The sequence below is a fragment of the Acartia tonsa genome, chromosome 10 (assembly GCF_053477335.1).
Source record: "Acartia tonsa isolate MP-2025a chromosome 10, ASM5347733v1, whole genome shotgun sequence".
NCBI lineage: Eukaryota > Metazoa > Arthropoda > Copepoda > Calanoida > Acartiidae > Acartia > Acartia tonsa.
In genome coordinates, this window is record NC_137269.1 from 45,310,723 (window position 1) to 45,334,885 (window position 24,163).

Below are 24,163 nucleotides of genomic sequence, written 5' to 3' on the forward strand. Positions count from 1 at the left end.
CATTTGTTGGCTCAAAAACTTTAGTTACTTTTTGAAAAAAAAATAATAGGTCGTTTCCCAACTAAGAGTGTTCAAACTTTATTAGAAGGGGTAATTTTGTTTATCATTATTGGGGATGTTTAACAATCTATTACTAATTGTCTAATAAGATATATCTTAAAGGACAGAAAAAAAATAACCTTATTACTTTATAGAGTAGTAAAGAGTAGTAAAGAAAATCAAAACGATATTTTAAATATCAAAAAAGCCAAGCAATATGCGACTAACAAAAATTTGATATTTTTTGCAAATAGCCTTTAAAGACTCATAACACACTTAAACTGAGACACAGACACATACACGCGTCTATAGATTCAAAAGTACTTTTAATTAGATATAAAAATATGTTCCTTGATATTTAATCCATATTTGATTTTGTAAAGTTCAGCACATTGAGAAGTAGGCAAAACTTGTAAAGTTGCCTGAAAAAATAATATTTTTAGAAGTAAAGATACGCTTTCATTCTGTCTGACGGTTTTTCTGTAATATTCGGTACATTTTATCTCTCTCTCTCTCTCTCTTTTTCTCTATCTTTCTGTTTATCTATCTATCACTATTTCTCCCTCACTCTCTTTCTGCTAGGCATGTCACCTCAGAGATGACGGGAACAGGTTACCTGGTGTAATTTTTGTTCCAGAGTACCATTTCTAACTGTCTGGCCCCAACCAGTTGCAACACATCTTAAAATATAGATATAAGAAACAAGGATAACAGCATCATTAGGAAAATTTATGGATGGGAATATTGACAATGAGATAATGCTCGATTAAATGAGCATTTGATAATTTGTTAAAATCAAGAATTGAAATATATTGGAGAAAATAATTATGAAACCTTTCTCACTTATTTCTATGTTCTCTAATATTTAAGTTTTGTAGCATGACTGACAGACCTACAATCAAAGCAAATTACATACTGTAATAAGGAATTTTCACACACAAAAAATAAGCTGTCTATCCTGAATAGTGGATGAGAATATCATAACTGACAGACATAAGGACAGACTATATAGAGAACTTCTAAAGTAAATTTCATTCTGTAATAAAGAATTTTTACACACAAAAAACAAGCTGTCTATCCTGAATAGTTGCTGAGAATATCATAAAGCCTCCTCAATTGGGTCAGTTAGGCCAAAGGTTGTAACAATTGTTTACATTTTTTGAAGACACTATAATCAGCTTGTAATAAACTTACTTGAGACCAATAACTTGTTCCGGACCAGGGAGACAGATTGGTGTGAGATGGTGAGGAGTTGTGACATCATTGTCCTCTGCCAGACGCAGCAAAGCTTAGGCAAAAAAAATTTTAGATTTTGTAATTTTATGCGGAGGGAAAGGATATATGGTACTGTGAGAAGTTGTGACGTCATCGTCGTCCGCCAGAGGCAGCAAAGCTTAGGCAAACAAAATATTAGATTTTCTATTTTTATCCAGGGAGAGAGGGTATATTGGACTGTGAAGAGTCATGACGTCATCCTCCTCCGCCATACGCAGCAAAGCTTAGGCAAACAAAAACAAAATTTTATATTTTGACATTTTATGGCAAAAGAGAGGGAACATTGGACACTTTAGCACACTACTCGTCCAAAGTTTTTTTAGTACCTTTTTCTAATTTATTGCTGAGGGGTTTTGTTTTGAGTTGAGTGCACAAACGTTTCAACCACTAATTGTGATCTACTTTCAACAATATGTTTATAATATGGTAACAGCGATTACAATAAAGTTATCTTGTTATTGTTGCGCTATTTGTTCTATATACACTCAAAAAAAAAGATTCAAGTGAATCCCAAGTTGAAAGTAAATGTTTATCACCAAGATCATTTTGATAATCTGTAAAGTTTGGATGGACCACCACTTCATCTATCACCAGCCTGACTTCATCTCCAGTTAATGTTGACCTAAACACAGCATTTGATTAAATTAAAAACTTTTTTTTTGTTTGATTATTTTTGATACAATTTTATTTTAATTATCAATTGCACCATAGCGTCTAGGGTAGAGAGAGGTCAGTATATATAATATTAGCCTAAACCACCCCAATACTTGAATGAAAAAATATAATGACCTAAAACCATTCTTGGACCTTTGTGAATCTTTCCTAAAGTTGATAACTCATTCGGTTCATTGGTTAGCAAGAATTTAACGGACAAACCAAAAAGAAAACTTTCTACTTTATATAAAGGGAACACATTTCTTATTTTTAATGGTGATTTAAGATTTTTGACATAAACAAAGCGTTTGATACTGTTTTGAATGACCTTTCCAATAATAGAACTGAGACACCTAGAATTAATGCAATTAAAATAACCAAACCTTACCTAAACTGACAAACTATTCCACCACAACCTTATTTTCAATATGTTTAAAAATAATGGATGGAGGTTTTGTATTCGACTAGACACTTTGGGGAAAATTGGTACGTATTTTGATAGTTATTAATCACATCATATTATAGACAGCTTTCCGTGGATATTATAATGAAAAAAATTAAGATTAAAACTTAAAGGCTCGATAATGCAATATCTAGTTTACTTGTCATAATTACCTAGAACAACATACCATATCATACCTGTCATAATCACCAAGAACAACATGCCATACCATGCCTGTCATATTCACCACGAACATTATATCATATCATACATGTCATAATCACCAAGAACAACATACCATATCATACCTGTCATAATCAACAAGAACAACATACCATAGCATACCTGTCATAATCACCAAGAACAACATACCATATCATACCTGTCATAATCAAAAAGAACAATATACAATATCATACCTGTCATAATCACAAAGAACAACATGCCATATCATACCTGTCATTATCACCAAGAACAACAACCATATCTAGTTTACCTGTCATAATCACAAAGAACAACAACCATATCTAGTTTATCTGTCATAATCACCAAAAACAATATACCATATCATACCTGTCATAATCACCAAGAACAACATACCATATCATACCTGTCATAATCACCAAGAACAACATGCCATATTGCACCTCCCAATAAATCTACCAACTTACTAAAACATAGAATATATATTAATGATTGAGTTAAAGAATAATGACACTGGCAGATAAATTGATGTACATCCTTTATTCGTCTAGGGGAACAAGAGGGGAGAGTAGAAATCGACCCCATCCCCAATTTCTAGAAAAAATAAGTTTATCCAAAGTCATGGTTAAATATCAGGGAGGAACGGACATTGGACTGATTATCACAAAAGTCACCAAAGTTTTATAATAACATTATTTCCAGGCAGGGAAGGACATTGGGTTGATTATCACAAAAGTCCCCAAAGTTTTATAATAACATTATTTCCTATTTATTGGCTTAATAACTTTGCGTACATTTATCGAATTTTGATTGGTTGGTTCATTAAGTAGAGTGTCAAAATGAATCAACAACTTACTGTTATCTACAGTAGGGGTAATTTTGTGTAACCGCATTGGAGATGTACACCAATTCATTGACCAATGGCTTATATCTTTAAATCTAAATCAATGCTGAATAAACGGACAAAGTGAATTTTTATGTCTTCTGTAGCATAACCAACAAACCAACCAGTAAGTAAATTACATACTGGATATTTATATTGGTATAGGGAATCTTCACAAAAAATGTCAATCGTTCTGTCTCAAATGTCTCAGACATACTAACGAACATTTCAAATTCTAGAGTGGATTCCCTTTTAAAAAGTGCTTTTGCAATGAATAGATTTCAGATTATATAATATGGTTTAAACTTGCATTTTAATCATTATCTGATAAATGTAGAATTGATTTACAATATTTTTAAAAATCCATAATTCGGCACCTTTTACAAAGCTAAAGACAGGAAAAAATAAAATAAGACTTTTACAGTATGTCTTCGAAACCGATAAATACACGCTGGATTAAAATCAGTTGTCGGTCATACTGAAAAATGTAATGCATCGTAATATAGACAATTTTTACTATATAATAAAATGGGCATCTTAAAAGTGCTAATAAAACTGGTGTTAATCTTATATTTTTAATTCTATTATCAGCGGAAATCTGTCTATAATACGATGCGATATATAACTTTCAAAAAACATTTGTAGACAAAATATATTATGGTATTCTTTCTGCCACCTCCCTTCCCCTTTCGATAAAAAACTCCTGGATGCTAGGAGCTCAGCTACTAATATGTTATCTTTTATTCTTTTATTTTTTTAATTTTCATATTATCGTTAGCTGCCAAATGCTAATCGACTAATTGGCAGATGAACAAACTACATACATATCTATATCAATCCTTATAATAAAGTAACAGGATGTGTGTTTGTCTGTCTGTCTGTGTGTCTGTACCAAAGGATCTCGATAACCGATCGGGTTCTCCTTAACAGGGTAGCTCCTAATAAGTCCCTGGTTTATAACTATTTTGGGGGAGCGTACCACCACCCTCCTAAGAGAAATCAAAAGAAATCGAGAAGAAAAAAATATTTGAGATACTTGCACGCAACATAAAGAGGTGACGTAGAAACTTGAACGCAACATGAAGAGGTATCGTAGAGACTTGAACAAAAAATACTTTTAAAGTGCCACTAGAGGCCTCTAGGGGCGTAGCCGCTAGTCAATATAAAAATGGTACTTCCAACTGGCTAATATAACGATACTTCCTACCCCATAATCCACCCCCTTCTCCCCATTCCCTCTTCTCCTACTTGAGGAACGAACTGACCATTAAATGAGTACTATTGTAACAAATCAAATTAAAGACAACATTTTCCTATTGGTTTTCGCTAATTGATAAATTACTAATCTTACTTTTTAACACAGTGCGCGGCAGTAATGACCCAGTTCTTGTGGATTAGAGTTCCCCCACACCAATGCCCTGAAAACAAGTATTAAAATCAGGGCTCGGCAGCTGCGCGTCAGCCGCATGTAAGCCTCAAGGAAATCGATATTTCATAATTTTAAAAATTAATGTGGAAGTCTAAAACATGACCCAAACATGGCATTTTTAAAAAAAAGTTTCAAAGCATCCAAACGGGCTTAGATTTGAGGATCAGTCGCGGCTGACGTGCGGATGCCGAATCTGATTAAATCAAGTATATCAAACAATTTAATTCAATTATAGATATGTTTGTCTGTTTGTCAGTCATGATAAAACTTAAGATATTTCTAAATAAAGCTGGATGAAAAGTGCTCTGCTTTTACAGAATACTAGCGGTAGCGCCCCTAGCATTTAGTGGTCCAATTTTTTTTTTGGAGGAGGGGGAAATCTTTATTTCATAGAGGCATTTTTTTTATTAGGGAGGGGGGGGGGGTAAAAAATTGAAAATCCAAAATTTTGGGGGTGCCGACAGCACGTCTAAGTTAGTGATACTGCCTTCTTAGGACAAAAAAATAGCATGAAGCTACCCTAAGGCTTAAACCTGAAAATAGAACAGCTTAAAACCATCCCGGGACTTTCATAAATGGAAAAGCAGTTTAACCCTACTCTGGTTACTCCATGGTTTTTGGCTATTTTCCTAGGACAACCCTATTCCCCCTTCACTTACCCCTGACGAAATAATGATACGAGTGATAAATTATTTGGTCCAGCATATCAAAGAACTTTACCTATAAAACCAAGTTTTGGATTTGTAAGCTGTAAGGAAACCTAAATTAACAGATCATTATTATCTTTAAAACTAGCGGTTACGCCCCCAGAGGCCTCTATGCGCCCTTTAGGGAAGGGGGGTTGACCCAACTTTTTATTTTAGATTTTAAAAGAAAAAGTAAACGTAAAGGAGATGCTTTTTACAAAAAGTTATTTTCAAAAAAGTTAAAAATCAGCATGTCTTAAATAAATGTACGGACTTTCTGGTAGCGATTATAGAGTTGCTACCCTTTCTAAATCGTACCTACCTGTTATAGGAATCATTATGCAAAGTTTGATATCGATTAGACAATTCTAACATGTCTACAAGACTGAATAGTTACTTATCGCATCTTATTATAAACAGCTTTCCACGGATATTAAGTGTATAATTATAGATTAAAACCAGTTTCTGTAGCCCCGAGATAAGAATTCTGGATACAATACGATGCTAGACATAGTTTTTTTCGTATGGACGAGAGCCGGTTCTTATCCACCCACCGGATATTACTCACCTGCCACTGCCAGCTGCCTGGAGAGGAGGGGATACCATTAATAATTCTGGCACTGTTGGAATCTGGCAGCCCAAAGTCTATGTTTAATGCCTCCTGAAATAAAATAGTTAATTATCGCATCGTATCATAGACAGCTTTCCGCAGATATCAAAATTGAATATTGTAAGGTTAAGATAAGTTTTTTTAAGCCCCGAGGAGGATGATTTTATTTATTTTAGTATTCGTAGACAACTGTCTGTAATTCTATGCTATACATGATGTTTCAGTATGACTGAGAACCGGTTTAATTCCAGCGGATACCAATCGGTTTCGAAGCCATATATGCATTATGAAGCGCAGCAATAATAGAATAAATTATTTTAAAGATAACAAGAAAGGATGATAACATCCATAAGTAGCGGAGAACAAAAGTCATTGGTGGGTATACCGTATACGGACAAGGAGACTTAAGGAGAATTTGTTAAAATCCATAAACATGAAAAATTTCTTGGTAAAAGAATTTTCATACAGAAATCAGCTGTCTATCTTGAATGACAACTGAGAAAATTACTTTTTCCAATTGGGGTATGGAGTGATGGATGAACGGACAGACAAAATTAAAATAGAGTAGCCTCGCTACTAAAAATAAAAGTACACTTAGTTTTAAACCTAGAGTAATTTCCGAAGCTTAAGGTAGATAACTAATCATTCAGTTTTTCATTTTAAGGAAGCTTCAAAGATAGTACAGAATGGTTCTAAACTTTTTAAAAGCGAAGCTTTTCTATAATTAGGTTCGGTCCGTCCGTCCGTACGTCCGTCCGTCCGTCCGTCCGTTACGGATAGCTTTTTTCGTTAATTTATGCATGTTAGAATTGTCAATATCAAATTTTGCATGGTGATTCCTTTAGTAGTTAGGTACGATTTAGAAAGCATAGCAACTCTATAATCATCACTAAAATGTCCGTACGTCCATTTTAAACATGTTGATATTTTACTTTTTAACAACAAATTTTTATGTGATCTAATCATTCGATTGATCTGATTTTTAGTATAGTGATTCCTGGGACAACAAAAAACAATATTGTAAGCGAAGCAACTCTATAATCAAGTCCTAAGAGTGTAAGTATGTCCATAAACATTATCCTGTATCAAGCAGTTTTTCAACAAATTTACTTACAATTTTGCTTCGACTATTATACTTTTATATTCTGATTATTCAGCTCAGACACTATACAAGTGTTAATATCCGTTTGTCCTACCGTTTCAGTGCTTCGCTTTTATGGATGTTGTCATCCTTGTTAAACTTTAGTTTTGAGTTGGTTTTAAACTGTTTCACTACCCTCCCTAAATGCAAGGGGCGTAGTCACTAGATAACATTAACAAAGATAAAAAAAATGAAACTATTACTCATTGGATACATTTTTATTATTAGCAAAACTATGAAATGGAAACAAAACTTTATCAGGAATGTAAAGGGATAGGCCAATGGCTGATAAATTGATGAGCATCTCCATTGATGATACACAAAATTAACGCAAAAGTAGTGTTTAAAACATTTAAACACTCAACTCAATGAACCAACCAATCAAAACTCAATAAAAGGTTGTTAAGCCAACGAATAAGATTATAAGAAACGTTATTATAAGACTTTGGGGACTTATATAATAAAGAGCCCAATGTCCCCTCCCTCTCTGAAGTTTTATTGATCAAAAACTCACAGGAAATCCCAATTTGTGAAAGTTTTTTTTCCACTAAACAAGTAAGAGCATTTACAGTATGGCTTTGAACCCGATTAATATCCGCTGGATTAGAACTGATTCTCAGCCATAATGAAAAATCATGCATAGCATCGTATCATAAACAATTTCCCACATATATTTAAATAAAAATGATAAAATCAATACCAGTTTTGTTTTTACTAGTTAATACCTGGACCCTCACTTTCATTTTTCATTTTAATATCCGCGGAAAGCTGTCTATAATACGATGAGATAATTAAATAACTGTTACAACCATACAAGTGTAACAAAGATTAAAGTTTTTTTCAGTCTGTCTTCATTTAAAAAAAAACAAAGGGATCTTAAGGGATAAGACAAAGGACGATAAATTGATGTAAATTACATCACCTATAAATGTAAAAGAAATTACCCACATTTTAAAACCCATTTAATGTGAAAACTTTAAGTACCAGATACTTTAACATCCAACATCCCTCCCTGGTATGCTTGACATTAGAAATAAAATAACTAGACACTAGACGTTCGACTAACCGTCATTGTAGAATTGTAGCTCTGCTTTGCTTCTAAAATTTCAGGGCTCGACAGCCGCCTTTAAATCTCAGGGAAATTAACTTACAAAATTTTTAAAATCTGCTGGAAGTCTAAACTTGTCCCAAATATGGCAATTCCCCTTTTTTACATGAAGTTCTAAGCATCCAAACGGGTTTTAAGTTGGGGCTTAATCGCGGCTGACGCGCGGGTGCCGAGCCCTGGTAAAATCAATGATGTGGTCTTGGTTCAGTGAGTAAAAAGAAACAAAGAGCTTTCATTCGGAACTAGAAATCTTAAGTGTCACCTTTTAAAGTAAACAAATTTTACATTTTGGTTGGTAAAAGCGAAGCATTCCTAAAATTTTTAAAAGTAAAGCTTTTCTAAAATTAGTGCATGTACGTCCTTGCTATTTTCGTTACTTTGGGCATGTTATAATTCTCCCATCAATTTCAATCTTAGGGAGAGTGTTCCTGTACTATTTTAGTTTTATTTAAAAAGCGTAGCCATCATCATAGTTTATTAGGAAATGTAAAAAAAATTGGGGGGGGGGGGGGGGGTATTTTTTGTTTTGTGTTGAATTCATAGCACAGCCATTAATTTATGTCTTGAGTTTGTTAGATGAGTATAATTTTTCTTATCATCTAAAACGCAGGGAGTTTAAGGGATAAGACATTTAATTAAAAGTTTATGTACACTCTCAAATATGATTAACAAAAGTATCCCTTTTGTAGATAAAAAATAATGGTAAAAAAATAAGGAACCGCGAGTTTATACCACTTAATCAAGATTTTAAAAATGTACCCAAAGTTTATAAGCAAATATACAAGAAAACGTATTTTGAAAAAATACTTTGGGTACAAGTATTATTTACATTCAAATGTCTCCTCCCTCCATGTTTCAAAGCTAAATGGTGCAGAACGTTAATAAACCCCATGTTTCATTTTAAATTTCTTTTTTGCAAAATTTTAAATTACTTGCAAACATTACCAGTTTATTAAAGCAAAGTTTCTTTTCATTTTTTCATATTTCGAGTGCTTTTGAGAAAATGTATAAAAATCTTTTTACTGTTATGATTATTTTAAAAGAAAATATGAAAAGAGAAATTTTAGATCCATTGCCCCGTCCCTATACCCCTGCTGTAAAGGAGAACCATATAAGTATAGCAATTAGCAAGATCTTTCAATACAATGCAGACCGAAGGACACAAGGACAGTAAGACATCCTGTTACTTTTATATAAAAAAAATCATTTGCTACAAACAAAATTAATGCGCACATTTATATAAGTTTTGCCTCAGTTTTGGATGTGCTGATCTTTAATTTCCAAATGTGTACGTGTAAAATAGCTTCAAGATTCCAAACTTTAAAAATTTTGAACGCATAAAACGATAATTTTTTTTTGGAAGTTTGAATCTTTTTCAGCTAGTAGTAAATATTGAGATAGGATGAGTTAACACCGCGGAAACTGGAAATTAATATTCAGCACATCCAGTTTTGTGATTTCTAATAGTTTTATCAGGGACTAGGAACCAGGATTCTAATTTCTTACGGACCATTTTAAGTTAAAAATTTCGCCACAACCAACTTCCTTCTCTCCCTCCCCCCTTCTTACCAACTCTTATTAGCAATTTCAAATGGAATTAATTAACTAAATCACAGCCCCTGTTTTTTTTACTTTTTTTATCCAAACTACACAAATATGCCACTCCCTACCCCCTGACAATTAACAAACTACACTAATATGCCACCCCCTACAACCTGACAAATAACTAACAACGCAAATCTGCCATTCCCTACCCCCTGACAAATAACTAACAACACAAATATGCCACTCCCTACCCCCTGACAATTAACAAACTACACAAATATGAGCTTAAAGTCGGAAAAGCAGTCAGCCGTAAAGATTTCATTTCTTTTCACTAATCAATATGATTTTCAGGGATCTAAAGAGATAAGACAATGGCTGGTAAATTGTTGTACATCCCCAATGATTATACACAAAAATCATAACTTATGTAGATAGATTTTAAATATTGGTTGAATAAAAAGTTTGAACAATCAACTTATTGAAACAACTATTCAAAATTCAGTAAAAGTCCTCAAAGTTATTGAGCCAACGAATAAGAAAATATTATTATAAAACTTTCATATGTCCCATTCCTCCCTGATCATTTATTAAACTTAACGTGGGGGAGTAGAGAAGGAGAGGGGGGAGATTGATAGCAAAAAGGGCATTTGCAGGGTGGAGTTCTTCTTTTTTTATTCAATGGGGTGGTAGGGGGGTGGGGGCTAGAAAAAGGAAATCAAATTATGATCACTGTAATTTCTTTTTTTTTATTTTAGGATGTAATGCTTAATTTATATTAGCGTCTGTGCCTTAGGCATCAAGGGGCCCTGTATTCAAAAAAATATATAAGGAGAGTAGAAGTAGCCTAAAACCACCAAAAGGCCTAGATCTAAAACTAAGATAGTCTAAAACCATTCAGTGACCTATGTGAAGCTTCAACAAAAAGGAGAGCTCATCGAGTCAGGGATTTATGACATTTTAAGCTAAGACAAAAAACCTTACTACTTTAGGATTATTTATTAAGCGCTTTCTAATATTAAGAAAAAAAAAGGTAGAAAAACAATAATTGCAATCTATCTAAGTTATGGATAGATTTTAGTTATTATCTATTTGTAAATAAAGTTGACTTTAAGAAAAACTAGTACATAGTTTCACCTCTAGCATATACATATAAATCCCCGTAACCCCCTATCCTCTTTAGCTTTGAAAAATAAATCAAAATCTTCTAAGAAACCAAAAAAACTAGCTTGAAAATTTGAATTTAATTGGATCTAATTGAAAAGTATATCCTTCTAAGTAAAAACTGAAAAGATCTCTGTCAGTGTGTTTGTTGTATGTGCAATCCTCTAACCTCTGAACTTATATGGTTCTCTTTTACTGGGTAGCTTCTCATAGTATTTATCAAATTTAATGAATGAATATTTACAATTTTCTTACGGATATTTTATTTTGACTTGTTGTCTGCAAAGTTTAAAAACAATAAGACTATTCTATCAAGGAAGTGTGGCCATTGGCCCATCCTTAGGTTTTAAATTTGGAAGCCTTGGGCTGTTTATTACACTAGTCCCCAAAGTTTTACGATAGCCTTTTCTTATTCGTTGGCATAACAACGGGTTTTACTGAATTTTAAATGGTTGGTTTAATAAGTTGAGTGTTCAAACGTTTCAACCACTAATTTTAACTACAGAAGGGATAATTCTGTGTGATATCATTAGGAATGTACATCCTTTTATCTGCCATTGTCTTATACCTTTAAATCACTGCTGCCTTTCCCTTTTTACTCCCCTTAATGGTTTTCTGTTTTACTCAGAGATATCGCTAGTTCAAAACTAATATAATATTTGAAGACGTTGGACTCAAATTTTTACTTAAAAGTTGAAAGAACTCTGTTATATTAGAATAAAAAGTATCCTTGTCTTATAAGATTTTGAAATGACATAAATTTCCCAGGGATCCAAAGAGATAAGACAATGACCGATAAATTGATGTACAACCCCAATGATAATACACAAAATTACCTCCTCTGTAGATTACAATTTGTGGTTTAAACGTTTGAACTCTCAACTTATTTAATCAACATTATGACATAAATTTCCAGTTACTTCTAGTAAATAATAATTATATATCTATAACAAATCAAATTTATAATTTATTTTTGTTTTTCTTTCATTTTTAATTCAGCGTAAATAATTTTAGACAGGCCTAGCTATTGTAACAATCAATTCTAAAAAAAAATCACGAAATCTTTGGAAGTTAGCTGGGGGTATATCTTGCTTGTTTTTTCCTATAACTGAAGAGGGGTGGGTAAGAATGGGAGGAAAAGGGGAAGGGGAATGTGGAGAAATTTTTCTTTAGAATTGTTTGTCAGAATATCATTACCTTTTCCCTGAATCTTAGAGCTTTGAGAGCCAAAAAACAAGGATGACAACATCCATAGAAAGAAAATATAGCTGAATATATATAATAATCTTTTTGATGAATATAAAACCTAAATATAAAACCAGAATTTTGTACTTTTATAAAAGAGGGAAAATTGTCTTTTTTTTATTTAAAAATGCAAAGACATATATAGTTTTATCATACGATCTTACTAATCGATATTATTACTTGGATGGAAGTGGGACAAAGTGACTCAAAAATCAGCCATGTAACGTCATAAAAATAAGGGAGATAAGAGGAGAAGTGGGAAAGAAAACCCTTAAAAAAGATTTTTTAGATTTAAAATCATTGTCAAGTTTTGCAACTGCTGGTTAAACCAATCAATCAAGAACTTTAGGTTGGGGTCAGAGGAAATTGGTAACTCCCCAACTTTCAATTTTAGTTTTTAAAAAGTATTTTTTTTGGGGGGGGGGTTGTCATTTTGTTCTAGGGGCGATTTCTCATGGTAGGTTGGTCATACCCTCCTACAAAATAATTATAAACCTTCCCGGGACCAATTGAAAGCTTCGCTTTAAAGGAGAACCATATCGTTCCAGCGGTTAGTGAGATTTTTTGGTACACACAGACAGACTAAATCTTGTTACTTTTGCATTTTAAAGAACTATCTATACATCTTTCGAAAAAACTTGTTCATAAATAATCTCTCTCAAGATAAGAGTTGCATATAAGACTCAGAGAAAAATGAATAGGTAATCTGTGTAATTATGTTTATCATCATTGGGGATGAATTTCAATTTATAGTCCATTGTTTTATCCCAATATCTTTCCTATCCTATTATATAAAGTGGTGTAAGATATTTGTTAAAATCTCTCTAACCTGAATTGCATGCATGGGTTGTCCATTTTTAAGAAAGCTTTACTTAGGTTCCAGGGTGGTTTACAACTACAATTAGGGTTTTATAGATAGCCCTGCTAGGGGTGCAGCGTTTATATAATTACTATTAAACGAGTAAATTTTAAATTTATTAATAATGCAAAAATTTCGTTTTTCAGCTTATTACATTATCATTTAACCCTTGATGTATTAAATGTAATCAATTTTCTACGAGTATGAAGATATTTGAAGGAAAAACTTTAGTTCTTACAAATTATTTTTACCGATGCGGGTTTTTATCCCATCTAAAAAATTAACCATCAACCCCCCCCCCCCAAAAAAAAAAAAAATATTAAGTTTTTACACTTACCCATGATAAAAATTTTAACCCTATAATCAAAACAAGCGGCTACACTAGATTTTAAAGAAAAAGTAAAAAAATATATTTTTTTAAAGGGGGGGGGGGGTAACTTATTTCAGGGGCGATTTCTCTTAGGAGGGTGGCGGTGGCATTCCCCAAAATAGTTATAAACCTATACAGGACCTATGAGACGCTACCCTGTAAAGGAGAACCACATCGGTTCAGCGGTTAGCGAGATTTTTCGGTACAAACAAAGAAACAGACAGATAGATATCCCCATACTTTATAATAAAGACTAGCGGCTTCGCCCCTAGCCTCTAGGGGCTTTGCCCCAAGAGGTTATTTAAAAAAAGCAAGTAGTTTATGTGAACTAACTTCCCCATAAGAAAAAAAAAATTGGGGAAAAATAGGTACCTACGCAAGAAAAGAAAAAAAAATTGGGAGGGGGGATTTTATTTTTTTTTGGGGGGGGGGTGGGGGGGTGTCCCACCCCCCAAGAAAATAACCTAAAACCACCACAGGACCAGTAGGTATATTCCCTGAAGCGTAGAATCTGATCAGTTCAGTGGTTACCGAGATCTTAAGGGACGGACAGACGGACGGACGGACGGTCAGACAGACATCATTCTACTTTGTATTATAGATATTATAATTTACAAACTTAGAATCATTATAAAAATCAAATTAAATCCACATTTTAAGTTCTATTATTTTATGAATAAACTTCTTTTATGCGGACTTAAATGCTTAAAGAGGCGCTACGATCATTTTCTCAATTTAATAAAAATAAACTTGCTTTCTCTAGCAAGCTACTCAAAAAATTCTTTACCACCCGTCCCCCTCCCTATTACCATTTCTTCCCCTTTAATTAAACACAGCTGGCTGACCACTTCCCCTTTTTAAAAAGAAGTTCAAGATTTGTACAATAGATATAATACTATAGATAGTCAAACAAAAACAATAATACGTCCAACTAAAAAGGAATTTCTAGCAAACGAAGTTTTTTGTTTATATTTATTTTTTATATGAATCAATCCCATTATACTAGAGACAATATAATTTATCTAAATTAAACAACTAATAAAATCAGCTTATTCGAGCTGATTTATTATATTTAAGGAAAAAACTCTATTATTTTGTATCAAAATAATAAAACTCTATAAGAAATGAACTCCTAACATCTAATTATCTAATAGATCTAATATTCAAGTTTAATCAATTTCGGGTGGAGGCCGATAAACAGCTTAAAACCTTACTGGGACTAAAAAGGAGAACTTTATGAGTTTAGTAGTTGTTGAAATCTTAAGCTTTCAAAAAAAAACTTTACTATTTTATATAATAGAATGAGATTGTTTTTTTTTCTAAATTGGGTTTTGATTAGTCCCATTATTGAATTGGGGGTCTATACTTACTATATTTATTATTTCAATACCCCTTTCCCTTTTTTACGCTCCCCCCGCCCTTTCAAGTTTTTCTTTCTCGCTTCAGTAGTACTAGTACTAAGTAGTAGTGCAACTTTGGTTGGTGATTTCAACGAGCAAGAACGTTGCGTAATCATTTTAGATAAAAAAAAATGGAGGGATGGGACATTGGACTGTAAATTACACTGGTATTTACAGTTTTTTAAAGATACATTCTCTTATTTGATGGCTTAAACTTCTTTGGTACATTTATCAAACTAGATCAGCTTTTAATTTTAAGCTTTATGAATAGTACCTAATTTTGTATATCATCATTGGGATGTATATTAACTTACCGTCAATTGTCTTATCCCTTAAGATCTCTGATAAAAAGTTAGTTTTGAAGCTGTTGTGAATTTTAGTGATTTTATTGTTAAAAATAAACTATTTTGTGATATTTAAGTTAAAATATAGAAAATTAGTGATATTTTAGTTACCAAATTTTATTTTTACGGCTACGCCCTAGCATATCTAGGGGCTCTGTATTCAAAGAGAGAGGGCTATAAATAGCTTAAAACTATCCCAAGAAAATGACTACTTACATTCATAAATGGAAAGCTTAGGAAACACTATAATCAGTCAAACGTAAATTACTTTAAAACATAATTCGTACTTTTAGATTATTATAAATTTTATAATTGTTCCCTGTTGTCCTAGGAATAACAATCAAAACAACAGGGAGGGGGGGGGGGTAGGGAGTCATTTTCATTTTCTTGGCTACACCCGGGGTTGTATACACCCCTCCCTCTCTTTGCAATATATAAAATTACATCAACCATGGGTTTACACCCCCACCCACTCATGCGGGTGTCAAAAATCTTGTGAGGCTTTCAAAATTTTCGGCTGCGCTTCACGCACCTCAGTAAACCCAGTAAACGCCACTCAATACATACAGATTTTGATATTTCAGCTATTTTATTAAATTACAATTAAGTAAACGATAAAATTTAACCATATAAAACTTAATCATTTGAATATAGTTTTGGTCTTTCAGAGATCATATAAGATAAATATGCAGACAAACGGACATTCTGTTACTTCTTTTAAAAGATAAACTTATTTGATTAAAAATTAAGAGGAAAAAACTGGATAAATATTAATTTGTGTTTATTCACTGAGAAAACAGGGACAGTTGTATTCAAGGAGGGAGAGGACAATGGGCTTTTTATTACACCAGTCCCCAAAGTTTTACAATAGGTAACTTTTTCGTAGTTGTTGGGGACTTGGGGACGATAATATTCACTAAATTATGTATTTCTTAATGAAAAGAACTACCTATAGACAACAAATTTTTTAAAAGTTAACATAAATTTTTATCGTATCTACTACTATTTTTAACTTAAAACACACAACCTTTGCCCGGATTTTACCCGCAACCTACCTTTCCCTTATACCTATACAACGATAATTAGGTTGGCATATTTGTTTTAGAGAAGCTGCAATAGTTAAATATTTGCTTGATGAATTTGCTTGCGTCATTTTCAATTTGGGAATCTTAAGGGATAAGACAATGGACGTCAAAATGTTATGTATCCCCATTAATGATAAACAACACCCTACTGTAGATTTTAATTATTGGTTGAAAAGTTTGGACACTTGTAGTTTTTAACCAACCAATCAAAATTCAAACTTTTCGATCCGACGACAGATATGAAACTTTGAGTACCAGTAAACAAATTCCAAAAAATGGAAAAACGGACAGACTGACACACAATCTAACTTAAGAAAAGCTAAAAGTGGTAAATGCACGAAGTGCATTTAAACTTTAATTTAGTGAACTGCATATGTTTTGTTTGTTCAATAGCTTAAACTACACCTATGTATAGGACATTTATTGGAAAGAATTTCTATTTTCTACCAGGTAGTTTTAAAATATCAATTCCAAAAAATAATATCTTTTGAAACATAATACAACATAAATGTCTGTCCTATTTCCACAAAAACAGAATGATGACTATTTTGGTTTACCAATTTGAATGTTATTTATTGTAATACAAAATGGGGGGGGGGAGGGGGTTAATGCAACCATCTCGTAATCAATGTATAAATGGCACTTAGAATTCGAATTTCGATCTGAAATTTGGCATGAGTAATCCTTGGTAGGTCTATTTTCCCTAAATCGAACAAAAAATTGGAAAAGTAACGGCTAACGGCTGGCGGCTCAGCCGTCTAGCCATTTTCAAGCTATTTTGAAGGTAAATTCATCACGAAACCTATCTCCACATAATACTCTTTCCCGCTCTATAACGTTTTCAAACGGTTCTAGCCGGAAGTTGCTGGTACTAGAAATCTAAAAAATGATTGTTTTGAATCATTTCACATGATATAAAGCAAAAATATGTTTCAAAAGTTGATTCCTACGTAATTTATGACAGTTTTGCCCTAAAAATAGCCAAAAAAAACGGCTAAACGGCTGAGCCGGTAGCCGCTACTTTTTTAACTTTTGGTTTGATTTAGGGAAAAAAGACTTTAGGGAAAAGGATTACTCATGCAAGATTTCAGATGGAAATTCGAATTCTAAGTGCCATTTATACATTGATAACGAGATGGTTGCATTAACCCCCCCCCCCCATATATAGGCACCTATGTTAGATGGTGTTCTTTCTTGTAACTTAAGCTTGCAATGAAACTTGTTAAATGCACTTCATGCAACTATCCCTTTAATCTATGACTCACTTCAACAATTTCAGAAATATTAAATGTCTATGAAGATTGTTAGTTGTATTGAGTTGAAGTATGGATAGAGAACCTTATCTACAAGTTTTTCAGGTTTTTAACTACCTTATCAAACAAACAAGGATGACTACATCCACAAAATCAAAGCTCTAAAACGGTAAGACAAACGAACATTAACATTTAAAGAGTGTCAGAACTGAATAAGCAGAATATATTTATAGACAAGTCTATACAAAACTAAATTAAGTTCAAATGCATTTCGTGAAACTACCCCTTTGTTGCAAAACTGCATTAATACAGATACTGGTTAAGGACATACTTACATTGTAAGGCCTTGATTATAGAGATGCTTTGCTCATTACATTGTACTTTTTGTCCTAGGAATATTTCAGAAAAGGATAATTTTATCACATAAAAAATCGTTGTCAAAAAGTTAAAAATCAGCTTTTTAAAATGAACGTTGGACTTTCTGGTAACTAATTATTGAGTTGCTACACTTTCTAGATCTTACCTAATTGTTAGAGGAATCATCATCTAAAGTTTGAAATATAACAGTGTTTCATGTTTACAGTTATATTATTAATGAAAAAAATAAATATTTTTTTTCACCAATGCAGTAAAATGTTAGCTATTTGCCAATGTATGCTTAACAAGTATTTATCATGTCCAAACATTTTAGAGGGATACTCTCTTAGATTGTTTTTTTTCTCAATAATTTAAAAGGGGACTATCCATGAACAAGAGCAAGTGATTCAAAGCACCTTCCAGCAGTGATTCTAAATGTTTTTTTTGGTGAATATATTAGGGTTATGTTTATATTGTTATATCGACTAAAAAAATTTAGTTTAACCATGGTTTTCTAAAACAAAACTTTGTAATGTAAAGCATTATTTGACAAAATATCATCAAATGTTTTGTTGAGGTCAAAAGTTCAAATAAAATAATATGCCAAAACATAATCAAATGCTATAAAGTACGAAAGTACACAATAAAACTGTTCACAATATTACAAATTACCATCCCTTTTTCTAAATTAACATTTTTCATCAAAAAAGTTTACTTTTGTGCCATAGCAGTTTGAACTCAACAAACATTTGATGATATTTAGGTAGTCACAATGTCTAACATTTCAAAGTTTTTTTCATGTAAAACCATAGTGAAGCTAAACTTTTAAAATCGAGATAACGATATTAAATAGGTATAACCCTAGTATATTCACCAAAAATACATTTAAATCACTGCTGCTTAGAATCACTTGCTCTTGTTCGTGGATAGTACCCTTTTGTTTTAGAAGGAAGGGGATATTTATTAAATTTTAATTGGTTGGTTCAAGCTGTCAGAGTCCAAACTTTTCAACCAATAATATCATTTGGGATGTACATTAATTTTTCGGCCATTTTCTTATCCCCTTAGATCTTTGGATTTGTGTTAGACTTTTGGAATTTCCCTTTTTCTAGGTGTAAACATACATTTCTGCGATAAAACGTTATTATTTCAAATTGCATTTCTAGGCTCTTTTTGATGATTTATTATATCTACACTAGTCGCTTTTAAATTTTGTGGGCTAAAGTTGATATTTTAGATAAATATTTCAGCATTCGTGGCCACCAAATAAAGTGATGGTCCACACTGCGTCATTCCACAGACGCTTAAAATGGTTCCAACTACTGTTAAACCGGGCACGTGACACTTATAGTGTGAGTAGGGGTAATACCTTGATCCTTAATCAGGCGCAACCCATTACTATGTAAAGCTAGGACTTCAAGTCAAAGGTCGAGATATCAAAGGGTTGGATGGATATTACTTAACCTAATATCCTATAGTAGGAGTTAGAGTATCGCATCCCATTGCATCGCTAAATTTTAATATGCCTTTTCAGCTAAATAAAAAACTTTGAATAGTGCAGCGACTAGTGCAAAATTATTTAAATTGTTTACAATTAAAGCATCAAAACTATGCGGCTAAATCCTTTATTTTGACAATTAAGTTTCTTTGAAGGTTTATAAATATTTTGGGGGAGAATAACACAACCCTCTGTAGAGAAATCGCTCATAGAAAGAAACGCCCCCCCCCCCCACTCCCAAAAAATGTTTTTTTAAAACTAAATTTAAATGGGAGGATCAACTACACATCTAAAATGCTCTAGGGGGCTTTTCCGCTAATATACGTATAAATAATAACTGCTCTAAAAGCAGTCAATCTGTCCTAGAATATTAATTCTTGATGTTTATTATGAATTTCAGATTTAAGTACTTATCTTTACATAAAATATTAATAAGTCTATCTTGAATAGGAGCAGATAACCTTACAAAAGACCTATAGTAAATATGCTCCTTTAAAGATTTAAATATTAGGGGGGGGGGGGTTATTGGTGCCCCATACATATAAAGTGATTCTGATATCTGCATTTATTTTGATAATATTCTGTGAATGCAAATTTTAATAACAAAGCAACTCTATATGTAATAAAATTACTCAACTTGGTTAAGCCAACGAATGAGAGAACTTGTTTATATAACTTTAGGTGCCAGTGTAATTTTCAATCCAATATCCTCTCCCTGCCTGATATATAATATATGTACATACAAGGAAGTGATGCAGACTGATTTCGCGGTTTTTACCAATCTTTCAGAGCCAGTAGTAAATAATAAAAACAAGTGTAAACACGTGCATAAATAGTTGGCATCTAAAGGGATAAGGCAATGGCAAAAAAATCATTGTTCATCCCCAATGATCATGCACACAATTACCCCTTCTGTAGATTGTTGAAACTTCTGGACACTTTACTTAATGAACAAACCAATCAAATTCAATAAAACCCCAAAGTTGACAAACCAACGAATAAGAAAGCATTATTATAAAGCTTTGTGGGCTAATATAATTTCCCCTCGGTGATAAATAGCCCCCAAAAAATTGAGGATATAAAATTTTTTTCTTCCCTTAATTCTATTTCTACCCCTTGCGGGGGGGCTTTTTCACCTTTACTTAACCTAACCTAACCAACAATAGCATTAAATATACGTTTTATTCCTTAGAAAGTAAAGAAATAGGTAATTTTATTACTACTTTGCGATCAAGTAAAAACTTCTTTAAAGCAAGAACCATTTAGGATTCTGATAATTTGGATATTTTTGTGGCCGTGGCGTAATGTTGGTGTAAAACTTGTTTTGTTCTATAACTATAGGGAAGTGGATAAGAAAGGGGTAGGAGAAGGAAACTGTTTGTCGGAAATTGTTTGTCATAATCCTGGTCTCTTGCACCTTATTAACAAAAAAAACCCAAATATTTCATTTAGGTATTTAATCTTAATCAGAGATAAAGGAATATGAAAAAATGGATGTTTTTTAAGGTAGCGGCTGCGCCCCTGGCATCTTGGGAGAGGACAAAGATATCATAAAGCCATTTATTAGATTAAGCAGAATACTATATATACGCAATTTTTGCACATCCTTGTTTTATACATATATATGTACATTACACTATGATTTTCTGGCTTTATTTATGATGTAGCTTGCTTCTATATGGTTTTGTTTTATTTAGGCACTAGCCATAGCGGCCTCTAGGGGCACTTGAGGGAGAGAAAGTTAAATCACAAAACCTCCTTTTAAAAAAATGTTTTTTTTTGGGAGGGAGGATAATCTTTTTCTAGGGGCTATATCTCATGGGAGAGTAGTGGTACCCTCCACCAAAAAAGTTATAAACCTTCCCGGTACCTACCTTGGTAAGGAGAACCCAATCGGTTCAGCGGTTGGCGAGATCCTTTGGTACAAACAAACATACACACATTATTATACAAACATCCTTTCACTTTATTTTATTTAGGCATGTGAACCGGATGAAGATGGATTTATAAGCTTGAAAAATCTAGCAAATATCAGCAGGTGAAAATAAATTTTGTAAGTTTTTTTGATAAACAGACTAAGTGAGTTAAAAAACAGGTGTTTAGTTTTCATAAAAAGGGAGGGAGAAACGGTAGAACGTTTGTCTGTTTGTATCTTTGAAAGATCTTGCTGACCACAAAACAGGTATGGTTCTCCTTTACAATGTAGCTTTCATTGGTCCTGATCAGATTAACAACTATTTTGGGGTAGGGTACCACCAACCTCCGGAAAAAAATCACCCCCCCGTAAATAATTGTTACTACACATTTTTTTTAAAAATTAATTTTCTCTTAGAAATAAAATTTAAATTAGGGGTTGGTCGACTACTCTCCTTTCCTCCTTCCCAACCTCAAGTGCCCCTTTAGGCCTCTAGGGACGTAGCCGCTATTGATAAATATTGTTTAATTGTTAGATCTCATGTTGAAACTGGTGACGTTGATAAAATCCTCCAGATATTTGATAATGCTGAACAGGTGTTTTTTTTAGTAGGTAGCGTATTCTACTCTACAACTAGGGTAGTTCAGTCCAAGTAGACACTACATTTTTTTTTAAAGTAAAGGTCTATAATTAGGGACGGTCTGCTTTGGACAGAAAGCCTATAACCTATACTAATTATGATTTATTATGCTTGTTTTTTATATTTATGTTTGTTGGAATATATAAATTGATGAGATTGATTACTAAACGTTGCAACGTTAAATGTTTGCACATAACAATCAGGGATAAGACAATGGCCGACAAATTGATGTACATCCCCAACGATGATACATAAAGGGGGGGGGGGGCGAAAGTGACACTTTTTGAAACCAAAACTAAAAGTCAACAAAGGAACTCAACTAAAAAAAAGAGTTACAGGTCTGAGATTTTGCATGACAGTTGCTTTATAGGGGTACAATATGGAACTGTGAAGAAACGGCGGCACAACCGCCGTTTCCCGCCGAATTTTTTTTGTCTTTTCTCGGTGGTTTTCGGCGGTTGCGCCGCCGTTTCTTCATAGTTCCATATTGTACCCCTATAAAGCAACTGCCATGCAAAATGTCAGACCTGTAACTCTTTTAAGAGTTGAGTTCCTTTGACTTTTAGTTTTGGTTTCAAAAAGTGTCACTTTCGCCCCCCCCCCCCCCCCCCCTACTCCTTCTGTAGATTACAATTAGTAGTTGAAATGTTTGGACACTCAACTTAATGAACCGACCAACCTGAAATTAATAAAAGTCCACCCCTGCTCCACTTATTTAATGTTATTTCTCTTTATTAAGCTTCGTTATCTCCTTTATTAAGCTTCGCTTTTATTGATGTTGTCATCCTTTTTTATTAAACAAATTAATAGTATAATAATTCTTTTATTTTGTAGGACCGATTGAATTTTGATGAATTTTGTGATTATATTGATAATTTTATGAAAAAGGTAAATTCTTAATCATTACAATAAAGTAATAAGATGTCTAAGTGACCCTCTGTCTGTTTAATTTCCAAGGGATCCTGCTAATCGCTTAACCGACATGTTTCTCTTCAAGAGGCTCTAACCCTGTGGGGACTAAATCTGCGGTGCCTTAACTCTTCTGGGCACTTAGTACCCAATTGACCTTACCTAAACTTATAAACAAACAAGGATGACAACATCCATAAGTAGCGATGCACAAAAAATCGTCAATGGGTCTACGTAAAAGTAGATTTAAAGTGTATTTATTTAAATCAAGAATACTTATTGGAGAAAATAAACACGAAACCTTGTTTCATTTTGTATGATGACGACGGTCAAAGTAAATTACATAAAAGATGCTCATAACAATGGGTAAAATTATTTTGATACTGATATCTCAAAAAAAGTTTTAAAATTGGACCAAAAACACCAAAGATATGGGGAAATATGTAAAACATATAAAAATAGACAAAAACCTGATATAAGGCTGTCAGACCGCCATGGTTGTTTTCTTAAGACGACAGAAAATTTAATTTTTATATTCTTAACTTTAAAAATTTGGAAAATCGTACCATATACATCAGAGATGGAAAAATACGTGAACAATTTTAAAATAGCCAAAAACCTGCAAAAAGGCAGTCTGGCCGTCATGGTTGTTTTCTCTAAACGGCGGGAAATTTAATTTTGATATCTATAACTGAAAAAGTTTTGAAAATCGGACCATAAACAATGAAGATATGGAGAAAAATGTGAAAAATATAAAAATAGCCTAAAAACTGCTCAAAATCGGTCCTACCGCCATTGATGTTTTATTCTCAATTGTGCTCCTTAATGATGGGAATGTTGTCAAAAATTTCAGCATTCTATCTTTTATAGGAGCAGAGTAAATCCCATTTTCCCCATAGCGTTACGGACTGACCGACTGACGGACGGACAAAGTGATTTATAGAGTAGCTTCGCTACTAAAAAAGAGAACTTTCCCCATCCTCTTATTTTTAAAGGCGAAGCTTTTCTATAACTAGGGTCAGTCCGTCCGTCCGTAACGGATAGCTTTTTTCGTTATTTTAGGCATGTTAGAATTTTCCTATCGATTTCAAACTTTGCATGGTGATTCCTG

At 33.1% G+C, this 24,163-nt stretch overlaps 2 protein-coding genes across 3 annotated transcripts in view; one reads left to right on the forward strand and one right to left on the reverse strand.

The window, feature by feature from the left end:
- Positions 1 to 365: 365 nt before the first annotated feature.
- The window catches only part of LOC145330834 (chymotrypsin A-like), a 65,121-nt gene continuing 41,323 nt past the window's right edge, over positions 366 to 24,163 (reverse strand). The window contains exons 3-10 of the mRNA XM_080175497.1: positions 6,181 to 6,273; positions 5,647 to 5,686; positions 4,849 to 4,915; positions 3,021 to 3,080; positions 1,851 to 1,936; positions 1,234 to 1,327; positions 656 to 719; positions 366 to 461 (exon numbers count right to left, since the gene is read on the reverse strand). Of these exons, the coding sequence (XP_080031623.1) occupies positions 366 to 461; positions 656 to 719; positions 1,234 to 1,327; positions 1,851 to 1,936; positions 3,021 to 3,080; positions 4,849 to 4,915; positions 5,647 to 5,686; positions 6,181 to 6,273 (600 nt within the window). The remainder of the gene's footprint in view (positions 462 to 655; positions 720 to 1,233; positions 1,328 to 1,850; positions 1,937 to 3,020; positions 3,081 to 4,848; positions 4,916 to 5,646; positions 5,687 to 6,180; positions 6,274 to 24,163) is intronic.
- Positions 17,702 to 24,163, forward strand: part of LOC145330141 (uncharacterized) — a 32,398-nt gene continuing 25,936 nt past the window's right edge. For both annotated transcript variants that reach the window (XM_080174725.1, XM_080174726.1), the window contains exons 1-4: positions 17,702 to 17,838; positions 21,568 to 21,626; positions 22,039 to 22,099; positions 22,978 to 23,031. In XM_080174725.1, the coding sequence (XP_080030851.1) occupies positions 17,806 to 17,838; positions 21,568 to 21,626; positions 22,039 to 22,099; positions 22,978 to 23,031 (207 nt within the window). In that variant the 5' untranslated portion in view covers positions 17,702 to 17,805. The remainder of the gene's footprint in view (positions 17,839 to 21,567; positions 21,627 to 22,038; positions 22,100 to 22,977; positions 23,032 to 24,163) is intronic.